This window comes from Tachypleus tridentatus, unplaced genomic scaffold, assembly GCF_004210375.1.
Source record: "Tachypleus tridentatus isolate NWPU-2018 unplaced genomic scaffold, ASM421037v1 Hic_cluster_1, whole genome shotgun sequence".
In the NCBI taxonomy this organism is placed as follows: domain Eukaryota; kingdom Metazoa; phylum Arthropoda; class Merostomata; order Xiphosura; family Limulidae; genus Tachypleus; species Tachypleus tridentatus.
Genome location: NW_027467777.1, coordinates 29,081,246 through 29,094,897, shown reverse-complemented (window position 1 = coordinate 29,094,897; position 13,652 = coordinate 29,081,246). Strand labels below are relative to the sequence as shown.

The 13,652-nt window shown below is 32.3% G+C and overlaps 1 protein-coding gene and 1 long non-coding RNA gene across 2 annotated transcripts; one reads left to right on the top strand and one right to left on the bottom strand.

The window, feature by feature from the left end:
• Positions 1 to 502: 502 nt before the first annotated feature.
• LOC143241873 (orexin receptor type 2-like) lies at positions 503 to 13,229 on the top strand. The gene is made up of 5 exons (XM_076485157.1): positions 503 to 1,128; positions 1,236 to 1,638; positions 7,359 to 7,524; positions 7,829 to 7,941; positions 9,262 to 13,229. Exons 1-5 carry the CDS (start codon positions 1,105 to 1,107, stop codon positions 9,411 to 9,413), a joined length of 858 nt encoding a protein of 285 aa, XP_076341272.1. The 5' UTR covers positions 503 to 1,104; the 3' UTR covers positions 9,414 to 13,229.
• LOC143241874 (uncharacterized) lies at positions 1,121 to 8,746 on the bottom strand. The gene is made up of 2 exons (XR_013022318.1): positions 8,587 to 8,746; positions 1,121 to 1,574 (listed from the first exon to the last, which is right to left on the bottom strand). It is a non-coding gene; the product is annotated as an uncharacterized LOC143241874 (long non-coding RNA).
• Positions 13,230 to 13,652: the final 423 nt, after the last annotated feature.

The following is a 13,652-nucleotide window of genomic DNA, read 5'->3' as shown; positions in this document are numbered from 1 at the left end:
TACATTATAACGACCCCATGGCTGAAAGGGCGAGCATGTTTGGTGTGACGGGGATTCGAACCCGTGACCCTCAGATAACGAATCGAGTGCCCCGTAACCACTTGGTCATGCCGGGCCTAAAGTTTATATCTTTAACTGAACTTTACCGTTCTTAGACCCTCTAGTACAGTATTACAGCTTTCACCATCGGTCAAACAAGCAAAGGCAACAAACTTGTACATTGTAAACGGACACAAAATACATACAAGTATATAATTATAGTAAAATGACACAAAATACATACAAGTATATAATTATAGTTTTTATAATTTTATTATAAAACCCTTTATACTGATTAACACCAACACTTTACAGTGATTAACACCAACACTTTATACTGATTAACACCGACACTTTATACTGATTATACTGATTTATACTGACACAGACACTTTTACTGATTAACACTAATTAATTAACTAATTAACACTGATTAACACTGACACTTTATAGTGATTAACACTTTATACTGATTAACACCGACACTTTATACTGATTAACACCAACACTTTATACTGATTAACACCGACACTTTACACTGATTAACACCGACACTTTACACTGATTAACACCGACACTTTATACTGATTAACACCGACACTTTATACTGATTAACACCAACACTTTATACTGATTAACACCAACACTTTATACTGATTAACACAGACACTTTATACTGATTAACACCAACACTTTTTACTGATTAACACTAATTAATTAACTAATTAACACTGATTAACACTGACACTTTATAGTGATTAACAGTAACACTTTACACTAATAATATTTTTACTTTTAAAAACCTGTTTGAAAATTCTCAACAGAAATTAGAGTTAATCTGTTTGTTTAAATCTTTCTTCATCATGACAACCAATCTATCACGTTAGGTAAATAATCCATCTATTATACAACATAAAAACCCATCTATCACGTAACATAAACAACTAATCAACCGTGTACGATAAAGAACCGATGCATCATAATTTAAAAAAATAACTTAGATGTGTCAAGGTCCATAAATAAAGCAGAACTTGAGAATACCGTGTTCTTTATATGTCATGAAGGATGACACACAAAACCGTTTTCGTGGTAAGGTTTTATTAATGTACTTTCCAGACATCAGATGAGCTTATACCGTTAGTCACAAGTGGTTTTAGAAAAATAACACGTTTTTTGTTGTTGTTTTTACTTTCCAGAGTGTATCCGTCTGTGTATCTGTCTTGACTCTCTCTTTCATCTCACTGGACCGATGGTACGCCATCTGTTATCCGCTTCACTTTAAGAGTACTACAGTACGAGCTAAGGCTGTTATCTTTCTCATCTGGTTGAGTTCATTTCTTCTTGTCCTCCCTGATGCTATTGTGCTCGAGACTAGACCTAACCCAAACCTTCACGTGGACACGCATTACCTGATGGATTGCACGTATATGTGGGACCAAGTCTACACACGTATCTACCAGTTGTACATTGTAGCGACTCTTTACGCGGTGCCTTTCCTACTCATGGCTGTAACGTATTTCCAAATCGCTCGAGTTCTGTGGAAAAAGAACATTCCAGGTTCTGAGGAACGTGAAGGATCCGACAGGAAAGACGGAACAAGTGAGTCTTTAACTATTATAAGAGCAAAGAACACAGGGAAATTAAGAGCACGTCTGAGATCAGACTAGTTAAGTCACCACCTACGTAGGAAGATTCCATTAGGGAAAACTTTGCTATGTTTACACTGCTTAAAATATTCGTGAAACAACGACAAAAAAATGACTAACTTTCGAGCTTCCGTCATCACTATAAATAGAAACCAAGAATTATTGAGGTTTCATCTAAACAGTATGATCTTCTAAATGTTCTTTAGCAAAAATAACTCGGATTGTAGAATACTCTAGAATCTAAAATTTATTGGTATGAATCTCGGTGAGAACGACACTACTGTTTCTTGTAAGGACTACCGAACATTATAGAATTTAGTCACATCTAATAATGTTTTGAATTTCAAGGAAACCCAAAACATGAGAAAACATCGTGATAAATAAACATACTTTATAAACATTTCATTTCACTTTTTATCCAAAGGCAGAAAAAAACCGACCGCTACTTACAAAAAAACTCTCTCTCTTTGCCCATTTCAACAGAGATAGTAGTTAAAGGACTATACCCGTCATTATCATTAGCCTCAATTTGCAGAATCGACGGTCGTTCACTTAGCCAGTATTTAACTCAACAAGGACCAGATTAAGTACAGGGGCTTTCAGGGCCCAGCCCATGGAATTAATTAGGGAAAAGTTAAACGTCTACAATATTACAATACAACCTTGTATGTTATAAATAGAATACCTGTCAACAATGTCACATCACCAGTAAGTGCATCAACTGTCAACAACGTTACAACAAAAACAGATCAACTGTGAACAATTTTACATCACAAATATATCAACTCTCAACAACGTTACAACAAAAACAGATCAATTGTGAACAATTTTACATCACAAATATATCAACTGTCAACAACGTTACAACAAAAACAGATCAATTGTGAACAATTATACATCACAAATATATCAACTGTCAACAAGGTTAGAACAAAAACAGATCAACTGTGAACAATTATACATCACAAATATATCAACTGTCAACAAGGTTAGAACAAAAACAGATCAACTGTGAACAATTATACATCACAAATATATCAACTGTCAACAAGGTTAGAACAAAAACAGATCAACTGTGAACAATGTTACATCACAAATATATCAACTGTCAACAACGTTACAACAAAAACAGATCAATTGTGAACAATTTTACATCACAAATATATCAACTGTCAACAACGTTAGAACAAAAACAGATCAACTGTGAACAATGTTACATCACAAATATATCAACTGTCAACAACGTTACAACAAAAACAGATCAATTGTGAACAATTTTACATCACAAATATATCAACTGTCAACAACGTTAGAACAAAAACAGATCAACTGTGAACAATTTTACATCACAAATATATCAACTGTCAACAACGTTACAACAAAAACAGATCACCTGTGAACAATGTTACATCACAAATATATCAACTGTCAACAACGTTACAACAAAAACAGATCACCTGTGAACAATGTTACATCACAAATTTTTCAACTGTCAACAACGTTACAACAAAAACAGATCACCTGTGAACAATGTTACATCACAAATATATCAACTGTCAACAACGTTACAACAAAAACAGATCAACTGTGAACAATTTTACATCACAAATATATCAACTGTCAACAACGTTAGAACAAAAACAGATCAACTGTGAACAATGTTACATCACAAATATATCAACTGTCAACAACGTTACAACAAAAACAGATCACCTGTGAACAATGTTACATCACAAATATATCAACTGTCAACAACGTTACAACAAAAACAGATCAACTGTGAACAATTTTACATCACAAATATATCAACTCTCAACAACGTTACAACAAAAACAGATCAATTGTGAACAATTTTACATCACAAATATATCAACTGTCAACAACGTTACAACAAAAACAGATCAATTGTGAACAATTATACATCACAAATATATCAACTGTCAACAAGGTTAGAACAAAAACAGATCAACTGTGAACAATTATACATCACAAATATATCAACTGTCAACAAGGTTAGAACAAAAACAGATCAACTGTGAACAATGTTACATCACAAATATATCAACAAAAACAGATCAATTGTGAACAATTTTACATCACAAATATATCAACTGTCAACAACGTTAGAACAAAAACAGATCAACTGTGAACAATTTTACATCACAAATATATCAACTGTTAACAACGTTACAACAAAAACAGCTCAACTGTGAATTTTACATCACAAATATATCAACTGTCAACAACGTTACAACAAAAACAGATCAACTGTGAACAATTTTACATCACAAATATATCAACTGTCAACAATGTTAGAACAAAAACAGATTAATTGTGAACAATGTTACATCACAAATATATCAACTGTCAACAACGTTAGAACAGAAACAGATCAATTGTGAACAATGTTACATCACAAATATATCAACTGTCAACAATGTTAGAACAAAAACAGATCAACTGTGAACAATGTTACATCACAAATATATCAACTGTCAACAACGTTAGAACAAAAACAGATCAACTGTGAACAATTTTACATCACAAATATATCAACTGTCAACAACGTTAGAACAAAAACAGATCAATTGTGAACAATGTTACATCACAAATATATCAACTGTCAACAACGTTAGAACAAAAACAGATCAATTGTGAACAATGTTACATCACAAATATATCAACTGTCAACAATGTTAGAACAGAAACAGATCAATTGTGAACAATGTTACATCACAAATATATCAACTGTCAACAATGTTAGAACAAAAACAGATCAACTGTGAACAATGTTACATCACAAATATATCAACTGTCAACAACGTTAGAACAAAAACAGATCAATTGTGAACAATGTTACATCACAAATATATCAACTGTCAACAACGTTAGAACAAAAACAAATCAACTGTGAACAATTTTACATCACAAATATATCAACTGTCAACAACGTTAGAACAAAAACAGATCAATTGTGAACAATTTTACATCACAAATATATCAACTGTCAACAAGGTTAGAACAAAAACAGATCAACTGTGAACAATTTTACATCACAACTATATCAACTGTCAACAAGGTTAGAACAAAAACAGATCAACTGTGAACAATGTTACATCACAAATATATCAACTGTCAACAACGTTAGAACAGAAACAGATCAATTGTGAACAATGTTACATCACAAATATATCAACTGTCAACAATGTTAGAACAAAAACAGATCAACTGTGAACAATGTTACATCACAAATATATCAACTGTCAACAATGTTAGAACAGAAACAGATCAATTGTGAACAATGTTACATCACAAATATATCAACTGTCAACAATGTTAGAACAAAAACAGATCAACTGTGAACAATGTTACATCACAAATATATCAACTGTCAACAACGTTAGAACAAAAACAGATCAATTGTGAACAATGTTACATCACAAATATATCAACTGTCAACAACGTTAGAACAAAAACAAATCAACTGTGAACAATTTTACATCACAAATATATCAACTGTCAACAACGTTAGAACAAAAACAGATCAATTGTGAACAATTTTACATCACAAATATATCAACTGTCAACAAGGTTAGAACAAAAACAGATCAACTGTGAACAATTTTACATCACAACTATATCAACTGTCAACAAGGTTAGAACAAAAACAGATCAACTGTGAACAATTTTACATCACAACTATATCAACTGTCAACAAGGTTAGAACAAAAACAGATCAACTGTGAACAATTTTGCATCACAAATATATCAACTGTCAACAACGTTACAACAAAAACAGATCAACTGTGAACAATTTTACATCACAAATAAATCAATCGTCAACAATGGTAAGAAAAACATTTAAACTCGATTTTTTACATTTATTAATAATACTCAGGTAACCAGTAAAAACTCAACAGCAATGTTGAGTGTCCCAGTAAAACGATTGTCCCCATATGTGAATCGTGCGATTCAGTTTAGCGTGAAGTATCATTACGTTCTATTGTCTATTTTAACAAGTTAAAACTGGTGCACTGCCAACTTTCCATGCACATTTTACTGTCTGTATTTTAAAATCATTATTGAAAGTCTAAGTGTCGAGCACTCTACAAGCGTTTTCTGAATCAGCCTTAGCTCAGCAGTTTGATTATAACGTAAAACTATGACGCCCCACTCTCTGAAAATTATAGCTTTAAAATATATATCATTGTCGAACCACGATAGGGTTACCAAAAGTCTCAGTGTAACTGGAATCGTTCCAGATTTTAGCATTGTTTTTGTTATCAAAAACAGTAAAAGTATCAAACTGTCCAGGCACTCTACGTCTCAGACTGAGTTTAATATATGCGATTTGTCATTATACACGACTCCTTTATATTTTACTTGACAGAGATAGATCACACGCTATAGTGTTCCATTCTTATCTGCTACGTTTTCTTATCCCAACGTGTCATCGGACGGTTGCAAAAATTGAAATTTGAAGACTTCGCAGACGGTAGAAAGAAAAGGAAGACACACTATTTGACTTTTGAATAGGTTGAAGACAATTTCGGTGTGTTCTTTTATTATGTTGTTGTTGTTTTTAGCCAGATAAGCTTCTTACATATTTTGTTTAAAAATACAACAATTCAATAAACGCCAGGTTTTATAACGAACGGTAAAAATATATAACACGGTAACTTATCTGTTACGCAAATATAACTGAAAATCTTTACGGACAAAAACGTTACAGTTGTTCTCTCTGAAAATACGTTAACCCTAATTTAGGCTCAACCACGTGCAACTTCGTACATAAGACAACATTTTTAAAGTATGAAAATATTGTTATTAAAGAAAACAAAAATATACACTCAAAATAATGATTGAACTTAACGACTGAATTAACAATCTCAACACTGAATTTTGTCAGTAATGCTTCGGGTTCCCATGGCAACGCTTAATACGTAACTGGCAAGTTGCATATTTTAATATAGGGAGGGAAGGTGGATAATTATAAAATAACGTGATGAATGAGAAGTGTTTGTCAAATGTTTTTCGAATTAATTATGTGATATGTGATTGTCAATGTACAGACAGTTGGAGATGTATTGTTTATCAAGGTACAGGTATGTGGAATAACATTGTTTATCAAAGTAAAGACAAGTGGGGTAATATTGTTTGTCAAGGTACAAACAGATTGAGTAATATTGTTTGTCAATATCTTGTGTTTTGCATCGAGAAATTTACAGTTTAAAATTTATTTTCTATTTTAGAAATATTTATGTGTTTATTTTTGTTGCGTTTAAGCTTTGTTCTAATGATTATTATGATTTTATTTAAAAATCAAAACTGTACAAAGTACTTTTTGTCAATGTGTTTTTCTTTTAATTACCTGCGAGATACTGAGAAATAATATAACTGTACAAAACATAACTTGTTAGAATAATAGATATCATATATTTTTAAATATTATATCATGTCTAAAATCGAAACTTATTTAATTTTTTATGCGACAGATATTCCATAATTTGACGTATTTTATAAATGCTTGCTTTTCTTAATTTCTATTGTTATTTTTGATAATATATTTTATTTAATAAATATAGACAGTCTCGATAAATATGAACTAGGTTAGTTATAGAAAGCTCAAAGAAATTTGCACTTTTAAGAATAACCAATTTCATATATTTTCAGCTGCGATGAGCCAGTCTTGTAGAACCAGAAAGACACGTATCTGTTCGGCTAACACAGGTTGCGAAGGGCAAATTCGATGCAGACGGAAGGCTGCTAAAATGCTAATAGCAGTGGTTGTGGTGTTTGGTATCTGTTACTTACCAGTTCATCTTCTCAACACCCTCAGGTTAGTTACCAGTGACAGACGTAACGAAAACTTTATTGGAGAACTAGATATTTAACACTTTATTCCAGCCAACACCTGCTTAATTTAATCTAGTTGGAGCGCAAATAAAAAAATCGTGATTGTCCATCTTGTAAGTTTTAATTTTCACCCAACCTGCTTATATAACGTCTGATCAGACAAGCTTCAAATATTAATCCTAAATTTTCGAACCCAGAACATTTTATAATATTACCATAAAAAATGGATAGATTTTAATGACAGAAATAAGTTTCATAAGAAAAACATAAACCACTTATATTTGCAGGTACACCATTGGTCTGCCCCAAACACATGCTACGTCGGTTGCATCGCTACTTTCCCATTGGTTGTGCTACGCTAACAGCGCCGCCAATCCGATCATTTATAACTTCATGAGTGGTAAGTTAGAATATGATTGCTTTTTTCTTGTGTGTTTTATAATCAAAGTAAAGTTAAGAACTTTTAATGACAGTAAATTATGTCTGTCTGTTTCTATCTTTAATTCTCGACCCAAAGAACCAGTGTGGAATTTTCAGCTCAAACTAATAATCTTGTGTGTGTGTGTGTGTGTCAGGGTCTCATACGGCAATTTCTTTGAGACATACCTAGTTGGGGCGGAGTAGCACACAGCGAAGAGGGCCAGGCACATGAGAACAGCTTCCCTCCCTCCCCATTCATAAATATTACATGGTTTATGTCCGGAGTATCAGTGAGAAAAATCACAGTATCTAGTGTCTACAGAAGGTCATTACTGTACCTAGTGTCTACAGAAGGTCATTATTGTACCTAGTTCACACAGAACATCAACACTGTACTTAATTTCATCAGATGGTCATTACTGCACTTACTTTCCCCAGAAGGCTATCATCATGAGTGCCCTCTGAAAGGTACAAGAGAGACCATTCACCCTCTTGCATATCACAAAACATTGCACGTATTGTGACGTAAACCTTACATCGTAGTTAAACAAAATGTCTTTAGTGACTTTTTATTAAAACTGTAAACACATATTCTATTAGTCTGTCCTAAACTATAAATACTGACCTTCTACTGTTTTACGTCTCCTTGAAAATATTTCCGCGAGCGCTCATGATTGTTGGTAAAAGGGATGCAGGCCAAACATCAAACTTCAGTAAATGTCTTCAAAGTTCGCCCGCTGTTAAGGCGAAATAGTTTACTCGAATTTCTAACAATGTAAAACTACTTACACTTCGGACATCACGTGTCTAAGTGTGCGCGTAAGTGAAAGTGTTACGAACACCAATAAACATGTTTGATTCATATTGTATTCTCATACTCATGAAGCGCCCTCTTTTACAGGGAAGTTCCAGAGGGAATTCAGGATTATGTTCTGTGGTTCAGAAAGAAAACAACACAGACTTACCTTCTTTAAACTTATCAAAATATAAACCTTGTAAGTCGTATAGAAACAATGTATCTTTTAAAACTGAAGTCAAAGGCATACGAAGTATCCAGCTAGGACTTCATACAATATAAGCCTGCATGCACAGTGCGCATGCGTTTCGATTCCCGCTCTCGTGTAAGACAAGTGGTGTTGTTAAACTATGAAGAAATCTGTAATAGAATAACGACTGTACTTGGTTGATTAACTGTGTAATTCACGTGTTATATTTTATTGTTACTTGTTCTGTATTTCATTGTTCATCGTGAATCGTTCTAAACGACTGGTAGTGAGAATATATTTCTCGTCTCTTCCAGGAAGATTCCGTAAAGAATTCAAAAATTCCTTCAAGTGCAAATGTCTCGGAAATTCCTATAGAGGGCGTTCCAGAAGTGCAGTTAACATCTATAATTATCGCTATACAAGTTCCAAGACTCAATGTGAAAATATTCCTATGAATTCCATCTGAAGCTTTACCTTGAACGTCTTGGTATAGTGGGAAAGGCTTCGTCGGTAATGGACATGGCAGATGTAGTGTGATGGACATTTTATAACATTCCCCTTTGCTGTCGTTCATGATTTCTTAGAAAATGAAATCGTAGCTTCTTAAGGTTTAAACAGACGCATAATTTCTAGTCTTATATTGTTAGTGTAGTGTCTGACACTTGTGTAGTGTTTCTCTGCCTTATGTCCTGAGTGATCTCACACCATGATCTGACTTGTTGCTTGTATTTGTGGTAAGTCAGCAAGTATCAAATAGATGGGGTAATTTGTAGGATTAGCTATCGCTATCTGACGTGAGATCACTGTTTAATCGAAACATTTTTGTTTCCTCTGGTATAAGAAATGTTGTTTTTGTGAGGGTTGGAATGACCTTTCTACGTTCATAAAATGTATATAGTATCTACAATAAATACAAATTAAAGAGGTGTTTTGAAAGTTCAGGGAACGTGTATTAAGCTTACTGCTTTACCAGACTTCCACAGAACCAAGACAGAAGCGACATCTCTTTCTCGGAATCGTTCTTGCATTATTTAATTATTATAACAATATATATTTTGTGGAATTACATTATCAAGAAAAAATATAATTGCGTCAACTTCAAGATAGACTGACCACTTCATTATATGACCATTCAAGAGCTATATTGTTGAACATTTTCTGCTGACCATATCCGAGATCAATAGTCGGCCATTAATTAAATTACTACTGATGAAATAAACAACATTTAGGGAAGTCCGGTATTTCTATCGCCTTCATTGGACAAATAAGTGACAAGAAATTAACTCATCCCCCACTTATATTCCGGCTGTATTCATAATAACAGTAAAATACATTCATAGCAGAGATAATAGTATAAGGTTCTGTTGAAAATCTCCCATATCGGTTTCTTTAGCAAATCAATCGGTTTGTTTGTCTACTAAATAATGTGTTCGGAACAACTTGTGTAACCTGATGCACAAAAGAAAATTGGCCATTGACGTTTGATCAGAATTTGTAATAAACTACATTCTCTTCTTATATTCATGTTTAGTCCATCTATGGGACATAAAGTTATGTTGAATATTTGTGACTAAAATAATTTAAATATCTAATCAAAATGCGACAATGTTTAAAAGAAAGGCTGTTCTATTTGTTTTTATCTGTTGTGAAACAGTTTGTGTATGTTTGTATTTGTTTCAGAGTGTAGAAATCATAGCTCAGTTCATAACTTTACGATTCCGTGCGTTGTGAAGAGTCCGTCTGCAAACTAGAAACAGAAACCTGATTCCATGTTGGGTTTAACTCAGTTGAGACGAAGTGATTGGCTGACGAAACACTCACGTGCCCACTTTTCGTTGTACTTAATGTACTTTCTTATCCCAATAATTCCAGCTTCTTCCATAGTCTACGTAAATACTTGAAGAATAACCAGATGGTTTCCATGTTAAACCAGTAATCACATTACTGTTTTAGATACAAACTTAGCTTAGAATTCTTTATTTTTATTCCCTTATATTAACGTCTGGCAGTCTTAAGGTCGTGGGGTAGAATCCCCGTTCCACCAAATATGCTCACCCTGGAGGGGGGGGGTAATGTGACGGAAATCCCACTATTCGTTAGTAAAGAGTAGCCCAAGAATTGACGATGAATGATGAAGACAAGATGCCTTCCATCCAGCCTTTCACTGCTAGATTACAGACGGCTAGTGTTCCGCCCCCTAATGTAATTTAAACCAAATAAACGATATATACTAGACTTAAATATCTACAGTGGCACTTATGATACTAATATCAACTACAATACTTCTACAGTTAGACTGTAATGACTTCAATAACAATATTAACTACGATACTTCTACATTTAGACTGTAATGACTTCAATAACAATATGAATTACAATACTTCTACAGTTAGACTGTAATGACTTCAATAACAATATTAACTACGATACTTGTACAGTTAGACTGTAAGGATTTCAATAACAATATTAACTACGATACTTGTACAGTTAGACTGTAATGACTTCAATAATAATATTAACTACGATACTTCTACAGTTAGACTGTAAGGATTTCAATAACAATATTAAATACGATACTTGTACAGTTAGACTGTAATGACTTCAATAACAATATGAATTACAATACTTCTACAGTTAGACTGTAATGACTTCAATAACAATATTAACTACGATACTTCTACAGTTAGACTGTAATGACTTCAATAACAATATGAATTACGATACTTCTACAGTTAGACTGTAATGACTTCAATAACAATATTAACTACGATACTTCTACAGTTAAGACTGTAATGACTTCAATAACAATATGAATTACGATACTTCTACAGTTAGACTGTAATGACTTCAATAACAATATTAACTACCATACTTCTACAGTTAGACTGTAATGACTTCAATAATAATATTAACTACGATACTTCTACAGTTAGACTGTAATGACTTCAATAACAATATTAACTACGATACTTCTACAGTTAGACTGTAATGACTTCAATAACAATATTAACTACGATACTTGTACAGTTAGACTGTAATGACTTCAATAATAATATTAACTACGATACTTTTACAGTTAGACTGTAATGACAACAATAACAATATTAACTACGATACTTGTACAGTTAGACTGTAAGGACTTCAATAACAATATTAAATACGATACTTGTACAGTTAGACTGTAATGACTTCAATAATAATATTAACTACGATACTTCTACAGTTAGACTGTAATGACTTCAATAACAATATTAACTACGATACTTCTACAGTTAGACTGTAATGACTTCAATAACAATATTAACTACGATACTTGTACAGTTAGACTGTAATGACTTCAATAATAATATTAACTACGATACTTTTACAGTTAGACTGTAATGACTTCAATGACAATATTAACTACGATACTTGTACAGTTAGACTGTAATGACAACAATAACAATATTAACTACGATACTTGTACAGTTAGACTGTAAGGACTTCAATAACAATATTAAATACGATACTTGTACAGTTAGACTGTAATGACTTCAATAACAATATTAAATACGATACTTGTACAGTTAGACTGTAATGACTTCAATAATAATATTAACTACGATACTTGTACAGTTAGACTGTAATGACTTCAATAACAATATTAACTACGATACTTCTACAGTTAGACTGTAAGGACTTGAATAACAATATTAACTACAATACTTTACAGTTAGACTGTAATGACTTCAATAACAATATTAACTACGATACTTTTACAGTTAGACTGTAATGACTTCAATAACAATATTAACTACGATACTTCTACAGTTAGACTGTAAGGACTTCAATAACAATATGAACTCAATATTTCTTTATTTCATTAGTTTGTTGTTAATCAGCTTTAAAAATGATAAAAGAACGTTTATTTCTTGTAAGTAAACGGTTAAAGACTCCAACTCTTGAAGCAGAGTTATATATAGTATATGTTTACTTGTTGTAATGTTTGGTGAATTTTTCGTATGGCTTTATTAATAATTTAATCATAATTTAAATAATGTTACTTTTTATCTAGAAACAAAACTGTAATCGTCTGTTTGTTGGTTGAGATAGATTTTACTTAAATTATAAATTATGTAATGTTTGTACAAGGTTACTAATAAATTAGCTTGAAGCTCAGACAAATATATATGTAAGGTATAGAAACATGTATGTGTTATTTAAATAATTCTCTTGTATAGTTGCAATAATATTTGTTTGTTAGTTCGTCAATTGTAAAAGAATCCTCTAATAAAATATTGTAATTCGTATTTCACTTGAATGTTTGTTTCATTTGTTTATTTATTATATAAATTTTATTACAAGTTTATTTTTACGACACAAACGAATTACTAACTTTGAGAGCACAGTTACTTCAGTTATTTAGTGTCAGATGTTAAAGTTCATTCTTCAATTGTAATTGTTGACAAGTTATGATGTTGATGCTAGACCTCTCTCACCTTTCAGTGGAACTAACCTCTACGGCTTATATTTAAACAGTTTTGATTTGAGAATCTATTATAAAGACAAATGCATATACGTATGAAAACCATCGTTTTATTTATACAAATAACAAAGGTACATGAAAAAAATTACAGTGTCTTTTTCTACTAAATTTGTTGTTAAAATTGTAGAAGTTTGTCATATTTCTGCAGTATGCTATTTCTTGAAATTACGACTTTTTACG